We start from the raw sequence: 16585 nt of genomic DNA on the forward strand, positions 1-16585 counted from the left end.
AGAAATGTGCAGGGGTTAGGGTTAGGTAGCACAATAATATTCAATATTTAGTATTTACTGTTATATTCACATAGATCATCGCGATGATGTTGTTTATTATATTGCTCTGTTGTTGTTTTTTTGCTTGTTTTCTCTTTTTTCTTTCTCAACAGGTGATCCAGGTGATTTATATATGTATTTTTTGCCTGTTTGTTTTGTTTGTTTTTTGTTTTTTTTGTTTTTTTTCCCCTTTATCACCGTTCCTCTTCCCTGCTGTTTTTCTTTCCCTCTTTCTTTCTCCCTTTTCTTTCCCCCAGTCATGTCTGTCCCGTGTGTAGCAAGCAAAAATAAAATAAAATAAACAATGAAAGCAAAGATGAATCAAATAGACCAATACGGCAAGGCCGGGATGGTCCATTTGGTAAAGTAAATCCGTTGGGCATCTTTCTTTGCCTTTAGACAATAATTCTGATGGCAAAAGAACCAAACAGGACAGGCGAAGAAACAAAAAAAGAAAAAGATCAACCGTGCCAACAAAAACCTGATTCCAGTGAAGCATACTCAACAATCATAATAGATATCTGGACTGATTTTTTTTCTTTTTTTGCAGTGGTGATTAGCACTGTTGCCTCCTGAGTTTGACTTCACCTTGTGACCAGGGTCTTGTGTTGAGTTTGTATGATCTCCCTGTGTTTGTGTGGGTTGTCTCCACGTATTCTGGCTTCCTCCCACAGTCCAAAGACATGCTGTTAGTGGGGTTAGGTTAACTGATGATTATAAGTTGCATATAGCTGTGAATGGTTGTCTGTCTCTCTATATTAGCCCTGCGAAAAAGTGATGACCTATCCAAGGTGTACCCTGCTTCTAGCCTTATTGTAGCTGGGATTGGCTCCAGCCCCCCTGCAACTCTGAAAAGGATACGTGGAAGAGAACTGATGGATGGATGGATGGATGGATGGATGGTTTTAAAAATTTGCAGTATAAAAAAAGAGCAGAAATTAATTGAATTATTGTTATTAAAACACATAATCACGCATCCATTAAAACGATGCTCTGTTTTATTACCATTTATGTTAGATAGTGTTTTATGTTGAATCTATTTCACACATTAATGCATAAAGATCAAATAATTATTGTAAATTGTGCAAATAATTATACTAATACAGACGGAAATCTTCAACAGACATCACTATATTATAACATGTCTACAGGTAAAATTTGACTTAACTTATACATCAAGTATCACACAAGAAAATAAACAGGTAATGGGTATAATAGTGTAAAGATGTGTAAGGGCATGTCACCTTTGAAATAAAACAACTGAAATGTGCCAAAATATGCTTTGAGGTGCTTTTAAAAATACAGACAATTCTCCTTTACATATCATTAGGCATTGCACTCTTTCCACTGTGGAAAGTGCTCTATAAATCACCTTATGACTTACACACATATCTTTTGAGATGCTATAGGTTAGCTCTTTCACTACCATCATCTACAACTAAATACAATCAACTCAGATTTCCTGTTTTATAAATAGCATTGTAGTCTAGTTTTGGCTCTGAGGCTCCAGATTGCTCACTACACCATGGCTGGAAAAGCAAAAGATCCCAACAGCAGAACCACAAAGGTGACGATGTGGCTCTCTCCACTCTGGGTGCCGCTGCCAGAGCCGCTGTTGCTGGTCTGATTGTGAGTAGTTTTAGTACTCAGTCCTGTTGATGCAGTGGTTGTCCCCATGACCTAAAGAGCAAACCAACAGAATTTATGACACTGCATTGTGCTGTATGATATTGTATACTTTACATGTAATAACTTTATGTTCAGGCCGAGATTTTAAAGCAATGCATTAACACTGAAAAAATGTAAAAGCAGGATAGTTTTTCCATCAAAAATAATCTTGGTTCACTGGTAAGATTTCCTCACGTACTTTATACATTTATTTATTTTAGTGTATACGTTTTTCATTTTTCTTTGAGTTCAAAGAAATATGAAAAAAACAAAGATTTCCATTTTATTTATTCATTTATTCTGTACTTTTATCTTTTTTGATTATTTCTTGCAGCTGGTAATGTATTTCATCTACAAGTAAATACAATAAACTCTGATTTGCTGTGTGATAAATAACATTGTAGTCTAATTCTGCCTCTGAGACTCCAGATTACCCACTGCACTGTGGCTTAAAAAGCAAAAGATCCAAACAGCAGAGCCACAGAGGTGGCAATGCGACTCTATCCTCTCTTTGCATTCAATTAGTTTTCATTTATACAGTGGCAAATCACAGCAACAGTTGCCTCCAGGTGCTTTGTAGTCACCTTGGTTGACGATACCCCTGTGGCTGTGGTCGTCGTGCTGGTGGAAGCCTGGGTGCCGCTGCCAGAGCCACTGTTGCTGCTAGTCTTACTGTCAGTAGTGGTAGTACTCAGACCTGTTGATGCAGTGGTTGTGCTCATGTCCTAAAGAGCAAAGCAACAAAATTTATGACACTCTGTTGTGCTGGATTTTACAGAGTATGATATTGTATGCTTTACATGTAATAACTTTACGTTCAGGCCGAGATTTTAAAGCAATGCATTAACACTGAAAAATACAGAAGCAGGATAGATATTCCATCAAAAACAATCTTGGTTCACTGGTAAGATTTCCTCAAGTATTTTTTTTTATTAATTTAATAATTTATACATTTTTTTGTTTTATATTTATTGTAGTGTGTGTTTGATCACATTACTTTCAATTCAAAGAAATATGAAAAACAAAGATTTCCTTTTTTTTTTTTTAACTTTTATCTTTTTTGATTATTTCTTGCAGCTGGTAATGTATTTCATCTACAAGTAAATACAATAAACTCTGATTTGCTGTGTGATAAATAACACTGTAGTCTAGTTCTGTCTCTGAGACTTCAGATTGCCCACTGCACTATGGTTTAAAAAGCAAAAGGTCCAAACAGCAGAGCCACAGAGGTGGCAATGCGACTCTATCCTCTCTTTGCATTCAATTAGTTTTCATTTATACAGTGGCAAATCACAGCAACAGTTGCCTCCAGGTGCTTTGTAGTCACCTTGGTTGACGATACCCCTCTGGCTGTGGTCGTCGTGCTGGTGGAAGCCTGGGTGCCGCTGCCAGAGCCACTGTTGCTGCTAGTCTTACTGTCAGTAGTGGTAGTACTCAGACCTGTTGATGCAGTGGTTGTGCTCATGTCCTAAAGAGCAAAGCAACAAAATTTATGACACTCTGTTGTGCTGGATTTTACAGAGTATGATATTGTATGCTTTACATGTAATAACTTTACGTTCAGGCCGAGATTTTAAAGCAATGCATTAACACTGAAAAATACAGAAGCAGGATAGATATTCCATCAAAAACAATCTTGGTTCACTGGTAAGATTTCCTCAAGTATTTTTTTTTTATTAATTTAATAATTTATACATTTTTTTGTTTTATATTTATTGTAGTGTGTGTTTGATCACATTACTTTCAATTCAAAGAAATATGAAAAACAAAGATTTCCTTTTTTTTTTTTACTTTTATCTTTTTTGATTATTTCTTACAGCTGGTAATGTATTTCATCTACAAGTAAATACAATAAACTCTGATTTGCTGTGTGATAAATAACACTGTAGTCTAGTTCTGTCTCTGAGACTTCAGATTGCCCACTGCACTATGGTTTAAAAAGCAAAAGGTCCAAACAGCAGAGCCACAGAGGTGGCAATGCGACTCTATCCTCTCTTTGCATTCAATTAGTTTTCATTTATACAGTGGCAAATCACAGCAACAGTTGCCTCCAGGTGCTTTGTCGTCACCTTGGTTGACGATACCCCTCTGGCTGTGGTCGTCGTGCTGGTGGAAGCCTGGGTGCCGCTGCCAGAGCCACTGTTGCTGTTAGTCTCACTGTCAGTTGTGGTAGTATTAGTAGCTGGGGATAAATTGTAGGTAGGATCGGGTCCTTTTGCTGCAGACATTAGCGGCGCATGCTAAAGAGCAAACCAACAGAATTTATGACACTGAATAATAAATTAATAAAACTGACACTACAAATGATATTGTATACTTTATATGTAATAATTGCCCATTAAGGAAGTGATTTCAATGCAATGCATTAACAGTGAAAAATATGAATCAGAATAGTTTTTCCATCAAAAATCATCTTGGCTCACTGGTTAGAATTCCCTGAATATTAATTTATTTATTTATTTAAGTGTGTTTGATCAACAAAGATTGCTGTTTGTTTCTTGTTTATTTTTTGTTACATTCATTCTTTTTTACTTTTAATTTCAAGTCTTACCTTGGAAAAGGGAAATCCCAGCAGAGTCAGGAAAGGCAGCGCCAGGAAAAAGTACTTCATATTGCTTGAAATATAATTTCCTCTTGAAAGCTAACAGCTTAAAATATCTTGTTAAAATGTGATTTGTTTCCCGTACTCAAGTCTTTGTTTTGTACAATATGTGCTCTCTTCCAAAGCTGGCCTTTTTATATTGCATTCACCTTGTTCACCTGTCAGCCTCCACCCAAGTGATGGACCACAAATGCAAAACTTTACACTGTGCCAAATGAAACCTAACCTATGGATGTGATACCTTCTCTCTAATGTCTTTCTTGTGTCTCAGGCTGCTGACTCGATGCTATTTTTATTCTTTTGTAGAACTCCAACCCTAAACTTACTCAACAGTTTCAAATAACATGTTATTTTACCTCATTTTCTTTCATCTTGTTTAATTAGGCAGTGTTGTAAAGTACAATGTTTCACTGAAGTTTTTGTCTAATGTGATCCTTTTTAAAGTAGCAACAGTACATCAACAGCTCCACAACTACATTTACTTTAACCTTTCAAAGTTCAAACAGCACGCTGATTTGTCAGGCTTACAGTTAGGCCCATAAATATTTGGACAGAGACAACTTCTTTTTCTAATTTCGTTCTGTACATTACCACAATGCATTTTAAATGAAACGACTCAGATGGAGGTAAAGTGCAGACTTTCAGCTTCAATTCAGTGGGTTCAACAAAAAGACTGCATAAAAATGTGAAGAACTAAAACATCTTTAACACAATCCTTTCATTTCACTAAATATTCACATTTCAGGAAAATAAAATGTTCATTTCTAATACTTTGCTGCTAATAACCGGCTGAAGTCTTGAACTCATGGACTTCACCAGATGCTGGCTTTCCTCCTTTTTAGACCTTGACTGCAGGAGCTTTCAGTTGCTGTTTGTTTGTGGGCCTTTCAGTTCAAAGTTTAGTCTTCCACAAGTGGCATGCATGCTCAGTTGGGTTAAGATCACGTGACTGACTTGGTCATTCAGGAATATTCCAAGGAATATTCCAATTTTTTGCTTTAATAATCTCCTGGGCTGCTTTGGCTGTATGTTTTGGGTCATTGTCCATCTACCAAATCAATTTGACTGCATTCAGCTGGATTTGAGCATGTCTCTTTTTTTAAATCTAGCCTTTATCTTCTTGAGGCTTATGAGTAGCTTGCACCTTGCAGTGAACTCTCTTTGTTTATTTTCATGCAGTCTTCTCTTTATGGCAGACTTTGATATTGATACACCTACCTCCTGGAGAGTGTTGTTCACTTGGTTGGTAGTTGTGAAGGTGTCAGGATCCTGGCATATATATAAAAACACCACCCAGCACGCCCCTGCGGGCGGTTTATCCTTCAAGCTCGGGTCCTCTACCAGGTACTACTATATATAGCTTTGGATACTAATAGACAAAGGTTGGAAGTGGTTACATTTACAGAAAACCCCCAAACATACTATGACACAGACGTCCCAGAGGAAAAGTCTTCCTTAGAAAATTAACTTTAAATACCATGTCAAACGCAGACTGGATTTATTCTTTATTCCAGATCAAAGAGGAATTGTCCAACGAGGCAACAGATGTCATTAACCAGTTATAAACCAAGATTTTTGCTTATGTATTCTCATCTTTTAAGCTTGCAGTTATACAAACACTTCACAACTTTTCCATCAGCAGAGCAGTACAAGGCATGCATCCTGTGTTGTGAGAGACCTACTCCTAGCCAACAATCTGGGAAAGGTTATAGAAACATGGAATGCAATACAATGAAGGGTATATGGTGAAGGAGAGGTGAAGGGTGCAAGGAATGAGTCATGGAGATGGGGTTGATGAGGACAAGATGATGAAACATGACTTGGGGGGGAGGGAGCAGGTCAGACCAAGAGGTAATAGCATGAAAACAGGAAAGGTGGATGAAAGGGTACGGGGTGAAGGACAGGTTGTTTTAAGACATAAAGAAAATGGATCTTTATTGTTAAAATGGATAAATGGCAATTGCAGCTATATCAAAAGCTGAATGGGAGGTTGAGATATTGATTGGCTTACAGACATAAAAATCTATACTTTATGCAAAATTTCAATATCATATCTTATATGAGTTATATGGTGCGACTAGAACTAGTATTAGCATAATTATATATACATATATATAAAACTGTAAATGGTATTATTATTTTTAATTTGCAAATACTCCACCAGAACATTTTGTGACTTGCTCTTGTTAGATTTTGGTTTGTTTTTGCTAGATGTTGATCTGTATAGTTATACGTATATAATAATATACGTATAATAAGATGCATAAATTCATGTTGGCATGAGAGAAACAAAGATGCTACTGTACAAACAGCATGAATTCAAATGTGATGTTGCCTAGCTTTTTTAGTGTTAAGCCAACATGCAAATGGAGCTGTGGGTGCACCACTGCCGTTTCCTTCAGCTAAAACAAACCCCAGGTTGGCTGAAGTGTTCAGTACAATTAACTCTTCAGCCTCCGCAAAAGATCACCATTTTACTTTATTTGCCAAAACACATTGGTTTCCTTTATTCCCTTTTAGTATTTATGAATGAAACATAGCATTAACATTTGAAGCACAGTGTCATACATAACTTATGGATATTTGTGTAAAAGCAGAGAAAGACTCAGTGCAAACAGAGCACATCACAGCCTTAAAGAAGCAGCCATTTAATACGAGGCTGTAATAATAATGTAATATGTTTCCACAGCATTTAAGGATTTAAATGCAGATTCTATACTTTCATACATTCATTCCAAAGCACAGCAGATCAGAATAGTGACAGCAAACACCAGCAGCTGACTGCAGAACCCAAACAAAGGAGCAGATCCTCCTTTTGTCGTTGTAGATGAGATTGTGGTAAAATTTTTGCTGGTAGTCCCTGTGGATTTCTGTGTGGTGGATGCTGGGGTTCCAGGGTTTTGAGTAGCCCCAGGGGACACGGAGGACCCCTGTGATGAAGTGACATTATCTGTAGAGTGGGAGGTGGTGTCAGATGGTATTCTTGTGGTTTTAGGAGTTTGGGCATGGGTGGTGTTTGTCGTGTAAGAAACAGTGGCGTTCCATTGAGGTGTGGTCGCTGCAGGCTGAGTGCTATTACTCGTAGTGCTGTTATTGGTCACTGCTGGAGTTGTGACATCTGTGGTGCCTTGGCCCTGTAAGAGAAAATAAAAGTTCACGGTGTAAAAGATATATCTAAATATTCATGTAGACTGTTGCAGAGCCATATGCTCATATCTATCCAGCAACAGTGTTTTAGCTATTTTAAATAAATTACAGACGTCAATGTCAGCAATTCATGTGGAACAAATTGCTACTGTAAAGCAGATCTAATTAAAAAATGACAAAGGAGATAACATGAGGCATTCTAATTTATATCATATATGTTGATAAACTGATTTGATATTGATATCATGTACTTATTCGCCTCTGTCAGTGCGTCCCAGGGTGGCTGTGGCTACAATGTAGCTTGCCATCACCAGTGTGTGAATGTGTGTGAATGGGTGGATGACTGGATGTGTAAAGCGCTTTGGGGTCCTTAGGGATTAGTAAAGCGCAATACAAATACAGGCCATTTACCATTTATTTGTAATACTTATCACTACTCTAAATTCAATTTCCATGTTCTTCTGTCTGCATTTCCACTCTGTGTCAAACTTCGTGGAATAAATAAAGCTTACAGATGTGTCTCTGTTTCAGTGGAAAATCCTCTGTACGCACAAGCATGCAAAAGTTCGGTACACATTGCTTCAACAGTACACGAAGCATGAAAGCATTAACTGCACTTTGCATACCGCTGTGATAGGCAGGGCTGCAGGGCCTGATTGTCATGTACTCTGATGGCCTAAACCTGAGTCCTGCTTCTTTGTTCTGTCCACTTGTAGTTCAATAGACCGCAATACTTGAAATGTGCAAGTATTCCTTGTATTTTTATTTTTATTCCTATTTATTCTATTTATCCCCTTCGTATATTTTATTTATATATGTCTCTGTATTTATATATGTGTGTGTATATATATATATATATATATATATATATATATATATATATATATATATATATATATATATACATATATATACATATATATATATATATAAAATATTCTGTAACTCTGTAACTTCTGTCGGTGCTGTGCTTTTGGAAACCGAATTTACCAGAGGAACCCACCTGAGGGATTAATAAAGTTTTATCTTATCTTATCTTAAAATTAAGTAAGTAAAGTATGGATATATTCAGTTTCACAGAATCCTAGAAATGAAGGAGCTGTTAATACAGTTCTTGTTCACTGATGCACTGATTCACACTAATTTCAATAATAATTTTAAATCACAATCTAAGAAAATGTCACTGTTTACACTTACAGTGCCTATGTGCTGAGAATGATGAGGTGATTCAATTCTACATCCTCAAACATGTACAAAACGAAATACAGTCAAAAGGTTTTGGTTTTGTATCCTTTTGTTTTCTTCTCTTTCCCTGCATTTGCATTGACTTTTGATTTAATTTACCTCTGATTTGAATCCAACTACACTTAAGCTAGAAAAACAAATGATTGTGTTGCTTGCCATTAGTAAAAGCATGGTAACCTGAACTGGCTTCTTTTTCTTTTTTAAATAAATGCAACTTTGGTAAATTAAGTGAAAATGCCTCTTACCTCTATGCCCAAAAACATAAAGGTCAAACAGACACATAGGAGAACTGTCCCGGTTATCTTCATCTTGGTCTTCTTGGTAAATTCTCTTTGTACTTTATGGCTGCTCACACCTTTCTGGCTCACCTTTTATACCTGACAACTCCCAGTAGTACTGATGCTGATAACAGAGAAAAAAAAACCATGCCCTGTTATATACTCTGGTGCACTTTCATAATGCCCTATATGACAGGAAACTAAATGTGTTTCGTGTGTAAAAAAGAGTAACAATGTGAGGGAAAACTGCTTCCACTGCACTTTGTTAAAAGTAGAATCATATGCTTCTCCTAAAGCTAAGGTTAATATTTGTTTTTGGGTTTTTTTTTATAACACGGTGACTGCTTCCTGATACAACTCTGAACCTGCTGAAATGATGCTGAAGGATGCGGAAACACATTGTTCTGACCCCCACTTTCTCAGTAGTGTCATATTACAGGAGATATTATGCTACCATGTGTCCATGTATTTTGTGAAAAGTTATGCTAATAGGTTGGGTGTTTTGGGTACAGTTTTGGCTATACTCACTGTGTAAAATAAATTTTTTCATGAAAGAATAAACCTGTATCACAAAATTTGCAGGGCTTAGTTATGGTACAAAAAAGTTTTTTTTTTTTTGTAGCAGTTGTATTTGTTTTATATTACTAAGGATGGATCACATGAGGACTTGTGTGAAGTTAGAAGGAAAAGGGCATCTTGAGACTTGCTAGAGACTGCTATTTGCCACTTCTTAAAATAACAGCTGGTTTTGTTGAATTTGACCTTGCATGTTCGGAAGTATTCTAACTAACAACACAGTTCTCGGTTCTCATCTCTTTTTATTCATATTACATTTCTAGATTTACAACCTTGGTCTTACATTTTTATGAAATCTGTCTCCTCTTTATATTTAACTTTCAGGCAAGGTCAGATAAGGCAGGAATAAACCCGAGGGTAGGTCAACAGAGAAAAACTGTGAAGCAACAAGGTCATTCAAGGGAAAATGAAAGTGGAAAGCTAACCAGCCCTCTGTAGTTATTTTGATAACACAAGAATTCTACTTTACAAACCTTCACATTTTGTATTGATTTTTTTAAAATGGTAAATTACTCACATTCGATTTCACCTTGTCTTGTTGAACTCTTGGAATAACTGATGCAAACAGAAAGGAATGTGAACCTGTGATATTTAATTTCTGATATAAGGTTTTACAAATATTTGAGGAACCCTATCAACTTCCAAAAAAAATCGAATGTGACCAAACCATTGTGAAAAAAAGAGAAGTACTGTTACTTTTCTGTTGTACTTGTTTTTGTACCCGTTTTCCATTGCAAAAACAACGTTCAGCTATGGTCAAAAGTTTACATACTTTCTTCACTGGCATATATGACATGATGATTTTAATTATTTCTTCGAATAGTTCTTTTTCAAGGGTGGAATCATTGCAACAGAATACAGTTTTAATTACTTAAAAAAAAACCAAGAATTAGATGCACAAGGTTGAATGCTGAGAGGAAAGGGTGCCATAATCATTTGCATCTTGTCACATATTAACATGTATCAGGTTCTTCTCACAGGTAGATACGTGACTCTATCTGCAGAAATACGTTGTTGTTGTTTCTTAAATAGCCAGGTCATAATTTCTGGAAAAACAGACACTGGTGCTGAGGATTTCAAGTCTATTTTAATTCTATTTCTATTTTAATGTCCCGACACATGGCTATACACACCAAAACAAGCCAAACGGATGGCACTATAGTCCAAGTGGAAAAATCTGTCATTTTTTATTTGAGGTGTATTGTCCCTTTAAATTTTAAGACTGATTGCACAAATATTTAATATGTGAGTATGTAACAGGTGCATACTGGGTGTTTTATAGTTGATTAACGAAAGCATATGTATCCTGTGGGGGAAGTCGAATACAAACCTAAAACTACAAAACATTTTAAATAACAACACACATAACTTCATTTCTCTCCTACCACCGTATTATTACAACAATAGAGAGGAAGCAAACTTGTTCCTGTAACAAATGATTCTGGTAGGTATGAGATCACAAGTAGCCTTTTGTAGCACGTTATCAGCTGGTTTATCACAGCACTGCATATTTCCTGGTACAGGAAAGTTCCGATAACCAAATGTCCCAGGACACAATATAGCACAAACATCGCAAGTGACACTCTTACATGTTTCCATGTAGAATAGAGTGGGATTTTATTAATGTAGTACACATTTTCCTTATGAATTTTAGCACCAAATATTTCTTATAGAATAGTTCATCGGCACAGTGGCTACAGATACAGCGTAGCATCGGAGGTTTGCAATGGACCAGTCAAAGTGCAGAGCTCAACCCAACTGAATTGCTGTTACAGGACCTTAAGAAAGCGGTGTATATATGAATGTCTGCAAACACCAATCGACTGAGGCAATACGGTAGAGAAAAATAGGCCAAAATTCCTTCACAACAATGTGAGAAACTAATAAGGTCATACAGAAAACAATTATTTCACTCCTGCTAAAGGTGGTTCTAGAAGCTATTGGCTCATGGGGTGTAATTCGCTTTTTAGAGAACTACATTGTCATTTGAAACCTTTTTTCCCACAGGATCAGATGTTTGAGCAATAAAAGACAAATCTGTAAATAAATACTGCTTACTAAATTTAAGATAAGATAAGATAAGATAAGATAGAACTTTATTAATCCCTCGGGTGGGTTCCTCTGGGAAATTCGACTTCCAAAAAAAGCACAGCAACGACCGAAGTTACAGTTACAGAATTGTTATATATATATATATATATATACACACACACACACACACACACACACACACACACACACACACACATATATATATATATATATATAAATTTCATACTGTCTACAAACTAAACAACACTGAACAATGGTGCAAAATGCAGCTGCTCACATTTTAACAAGAACTGGGAAATTTGAGCACATTAGCCCTGTTCTGAGATCTCTGCATTGGCTACCTTGTCAGGTTCGAGCAGATTTTAAGGTCCTGCTGCTCATCTACAAGGCTTTAAACGGACTGGCACCTTCATACCTCTCCGACCTTTTACATCTTTACGTTCCATCCCGTGCTCTCCGATCTCAGGACTCTGGCCTTCTAAAGGTTCCTAGAGCCAGAAAAAAGACAATTGGAGAGCGTGCTTTTTCTTTTCGTGCCCCGTTTCTGTGGAACACCCTCCCTCAAGATGTTAGGCAGGCATGCTCCGTGGAGGTTTTTAAAACTAAGCTGAAGACACATTTGTTCACCTTATCTTACAAGTCTTAATTCTATGGCTTTTAGTTTTTAAATTCTTACTGTTTTTAACTTGTATTGTGTCTTTTACGTGTATTGCTATGTATCGCTTTTTATTTATTTATTTATTTTATCTCTTTAGTTTTAAACAGTTATACAGCACTTTGTTTGAAAGCGCTTTATAAATAAAGTTATTATTATTATTATTATTAATGAAGGCTGCAGAGAGATATATAGAGTTAGTTAAATGTTAAAATCACGACGTTCATATCAACTGTGCAGTATTTACATGCTAATGTTTCTTTTAGCATGTTAGCATGCTAGTATTTGCTTTCAGAGGGCACTGTTACTAAAATTAGGATCTTAAGAGATTGAGGGGGAAAAAGGGAGCAATTTTTTCCATGAGCTGTATGACTGTGAAGATACACAGCTAAAAGTTAATGTTCTATTTCCACATTTTAAGAAACATGGTCTAAAATATAATCCGTTATGAATATGAACATGTAAAATGTCTTAATCCGAATGACTGAAAACACTATAGAGCTAAACAGCTAATGTAGCTTTAAAAAACTACTTTGCGTAAACTGGATTGTGTAAATTATAGGAAATCATCCTTTCAATTGTTCAAGGGGTTAAAATGATACTCAGGCAGACATGAGTGACTCAGAGGCAAATAATCTTTGTTCATAAGGCTCTGCCAATCAAAACTTTGATTGCTTTAGTGATTGTAGAAGTGTTATTGGGGAAAAAGGTTATTTTTACAAGCTTGAATTGTACTCTTGACTGGAAAATATGACACGTAATTCCTCATAAACAAGCACCACCCATCTTTGAGGAGCACGATTAAACGGTGCCAAGATGAAGAACTACTTTAAGACCAAGAATGTCCAAGGGTGCTGATTGTCAAGGACTACTTGGCCTTACAAAGATTACAAAATTGTCTGATTAATCCGTGATAACATGGGTTAAGCGCCTTGAGGCAACTGTTGTTGTGTTTTGGCGCTATATAAATAACACTAAACTGAATTAAATGAGTTATCAAGTTGTGCACAGTAGGGCTGCCACGATTTGTCGACTAGTCACGATTACGTCGACTATCAAAATCGTCGACGACTGATTTAATAGTCGACGCGTCGTTTGAAGCTTTGTAAGATCCCAAAAGACCCAGGAATAAGTAGCAGGATTTAAGAGTGTAATAACGGACTGAAACAGAAGATGGCAGCACTGCATGTACAAGGATGCCAGCTGCCGTTAAACCCCGAAGAAGAAGAAGAAGAAGAAGCAGCTTTGTCCCAGAATTCATAGCGCGGCCCAGCTTAGTTTCCAACAATGGCGGTAGCTAGTTAGTTTTAATATTACTCTTATTATTCTTTCTGGGTCACAAAATAAACGTTTAACATATTTTCAGGCGAGAATGTAGCTGTGTAAACCTCAAATATCTGCTCAGTTTATCAGGACACCACATATTTTCAAAAGCGCTCCGACGTTTTCGGAGACATCTGTTACCCACTAGCTCGATAGCTAGCCGGGGGCTAGGTCACTAGCGCTGTGAGAACACCGGACTCCCGGCAAATTGTTTTCAAACCCACCGCCGTCTTTCACTACTCAGGTTAAATATATATGAGTCACTTAGATAAATTAAAAATGTTGTTGTTTGGCTTTTTTTTTCCAGTATTTTAGTTGTTCCTGAGTAAATCGGTTTGTCTGAGATTAAAGTTATAGTTTTTACACAGCTGAATAAACGTCAAGCAGACAGCTGATCATCAGAAGTGTGAGATGCTGGAGAATTTACTCCGGTGTCCTGTTATATTTTAGATAGCAAGGAGTTTATTAAACTCCACCGAGACAATACTGATGGTCAAACGGCAGATGGTCAAATAATTCACATTTAAAAAAAACGCCCAAGCAAACATATTGCACATATAATTTCATTAAAATTGAATTGAATAAACTATCATCTTGTCTTTATTTTTAGTTAGCACCTTAAAAGCTTAAAGCTGTAAGCTAATGATAGTTATATAAGAGTAGATGCTGCTGGTGCAATAAGCTGTAGTTTTACGTCCAGTGGATGATGATCTGATTAGTCGACTAATCGCATAAATAATCGATGACTAGTCGACTATCAAAATAATCGTTTGTGGCAGCCCTAGTGCACAGACTTCCCAACTCAACTATATCTGATATTCTTAAAGCAAAAGAGCCACAGACTAAACGTGTGTATAATAATATGTCTATATTATTCAAAGATTCAGTCTTTTATTTAAATGACTCAGCTGAAGCCATCACTTTGAACAATGCATGTAATAAATTCCAAAACTGATGCTAAAAAAGTAGTATTTAAACAAGTGGTCTTGCTTTTTGAGCCCACTGTGCGTTAAAATGCATTTAACATTCATTGTTATCAGTACCTTGCGTACCTTATCTCTGCCTTGCGTGTTTAAGATCTCCATGCAAATTGCATTTCCTTAAGAACAAACAAAGTTCTAGTTGAAACGGTACATCAAACACAGATGGAAATGGTGACGTGACGTCAAAACAAAGAGAAACATACAGGCAAAATAAAGTTGCAAAGTAGAAGGAATCGTTTTTTCTGTATTTGTGTTGTTAATTGGATCTATTATCAGTCAATTTTAGTATAAAATACAAATATATAAACTACGTCTTTTTTTAATCTGAGCCTATATCAGGCCATTTTACTCATGTTTGTTCAAAGGGAATAAAGTCTAAACCAAGTCCTTGAAGGAAGCTGTACTTCCTTGAACTTGCTGTTGTTGTGCTAGGTTGACTGCGACCTTTGATCCTATATAAACCATGGATAAAGTCACGCAACCAGACTCATCAAATAAAGAAAGTAGGTCCACATGTGACTGACAAATCCAGTCCTTTCCTCAGTTTTATTGGTCTGACTTGACAGCAAAGCAAACACGTGTAATTCATTTATCCTTGAGTCAAACAAAATAGGTCTACTGCTTAAAAGTCTGACTTCCATCCATCCATCCATCCATCCATCCATCCATCCATCAGCATAAGCAGAGAAGCCCAAACCTCCCTCTTCCTAGCCACCTCCTCCAGCTTGTCCGGGGGAACACCAAGGCGTTCCCAGGACAGCCGAGAGATATAATCTCTCCAGCATGCCTTGGGTCTGCCCCGGGGCCTCCTCCCAGTGGGAGATGCCTGGAATACCTCACCCCTTTGGAGCCCAGGAGGCATCCTTATCAGATGCCCGGAACACCTCAACTGGGTCCTTTTGATGTGAAGGAACTTCTCACCCTATCTCTAGGGGAGAGGCCAGCCACTCTTCGGAGGAACTACCCACAGCTCATGACCATAGGTGGGGGTAGGGATGCAGATCGACTGGTAAATTGAGAGCTGGGTCCTGGGTGAAGGACCAGACAAAGAAAGATACAGAAGACGCCTATGAGTAGAACATCAAGGGAACAGTTCACCCTGCCCGGGATAGGGTTACCGGGACCCTACCTTGGAGGCCGGAGCGGGGGCCGTGGAAGACTGATCCCCAGCCACCAAGACTTATCTATTTCCTTAAGTTATAAAATCCTTGTAGATATAACTATTCAAAAATAAATAAATACTTGAAACCATCATTGACACACCTTAAGTGTGAGTGAAAATTTGTAAACCACCAATTTGATTTACTGACTTCAGTTTCCATTAAATTAAAAAAAAAGACTATTTTGATTAAGACATTAATTGATTGTTGTTGTTTTTTTTACTGTAAATATACTTTAAAAAACAAACAAACATTGCAAACAGAAGAAAAAAACTAATAGGGGAAAAATATTAATGACTATCTGTATATACCACATAATTTACATGCTTGAAAAGGAGTAGGATGAAGTTTAAACTTCTTTACTAACACGCTGACTCTTTGCGGCTATAAAACAGTAATATACATAGGACATTTAAATCAATATGACCACACGTTCAATAAGGCTTTGCATATACCCTATCATAAATAGATGATCATTTTATAGCTGTCTTTCTAATAAGTAACTAGATGGCTATCATATAATATTGAAATTACATTATTGCTGTTTTTGAATGGGCAATTGTATTTACTGCATACTTAAATTTTCCCTTTTACATACATCCAGTGTATGGTCTTGTTACATTTTACATGCAAAATATGCATGTAATGTGTGCTTTAGAATTAAATTGAATTAATTTTAATATCATGCTTGAGTAATGTCAATCCAACACTAACATTTTCTATGATGAAATTAGTGGCATTTGATGAAAAGTGATGACTTTTAATGTGTTTTTCTCTCTATGTTTTTTACAGTTTTATATTTAATAGTGCGAATGAAAAACAAATGTATATTTTTACACTATAGTATATATAGTATA

The 16585-nt window shown here is 36.6% G+C and overlaps 1 protein-coding gene and 1 non-coding gene across 2 annotated transcripts; both read right to left on the reverse strand.

Moving 5' to 3' along the window:
- Positions 1-1015: 1015 nt before the first annotated feature.
- On the reverse strand, positions 1016-4403 carry LOC145423521 (uncharacterized). The gene is made up of 5 exons (XM_080296128.1): positions 4259-4403; positions 3777-3947; positions 3035-3175; positions 2292-2432; positions 1016-1719 (listed from the first exon to the last, which is right to left on the reverse strand). The coding sequence occupies exons 1-5, from the start codon at positions 4316-4318 to the stop codon at positions 1558-1560; spliced, it is 675 nt and encodes a 224-aa protein (XP_080152254.1). The 5' UTR covers positions 4319-4403; the 3' UTR covers positions 1016-1557.
- Positions 4404-6787: 2384 nt separating this feature from the next.
- On the reverse strand, positions 6788-10196 carry LOC113015080 (uncharacterized). The gene is made up of 3 exons (XR_013904575.1): positions 10073-10196; positions 8947-9103; positions 6788-7443 (listed from the first exon to the last, which is right to left on the reverse strand). It is a non-coding gene; the product is annotated as an uncharacterized LOC113015080 (transcript).
- Between the last annotated feature and the right edge of the window lie 6389 nt (positions 10197-16585).

Source organism: Astatotilapia calliptera, chromosome 22, assembly GCF_964374335.1.
Source record: "Astatotilapia calliptera chromosome 22, fAstCal68.1, whole genome shotgun sequence".
NCBI lineage: Eukaryota > Metazoa > Chordata > Actinopteri > Cichliformes > Cichlidae > Astatotilapia > Astatotilapia calliptera.

Coding starts and splice junctions, on each gene's coding strand:
- LOC145423521 (XM_080296128.1), bottom strand. CDS start 4,318: ATGAAGTACTTTTTCCTGGCGCTGCCTTTCCTGACTCTGCTGGGATTT. Junction 3,176..3,776: donor GAGGGGTATCGTCAACCAAG/GTGACGACAAAG, acceptor TTTGCTCTTTAG/GACATGAGCACAACCACTGC. Junction 2,433..3,034: donor GAGGGGTATCGTCAACCAAG/GTGACTACAAAG, acceptor TTTGCTCTTTAG/GACATGAGCACAACCACTGC.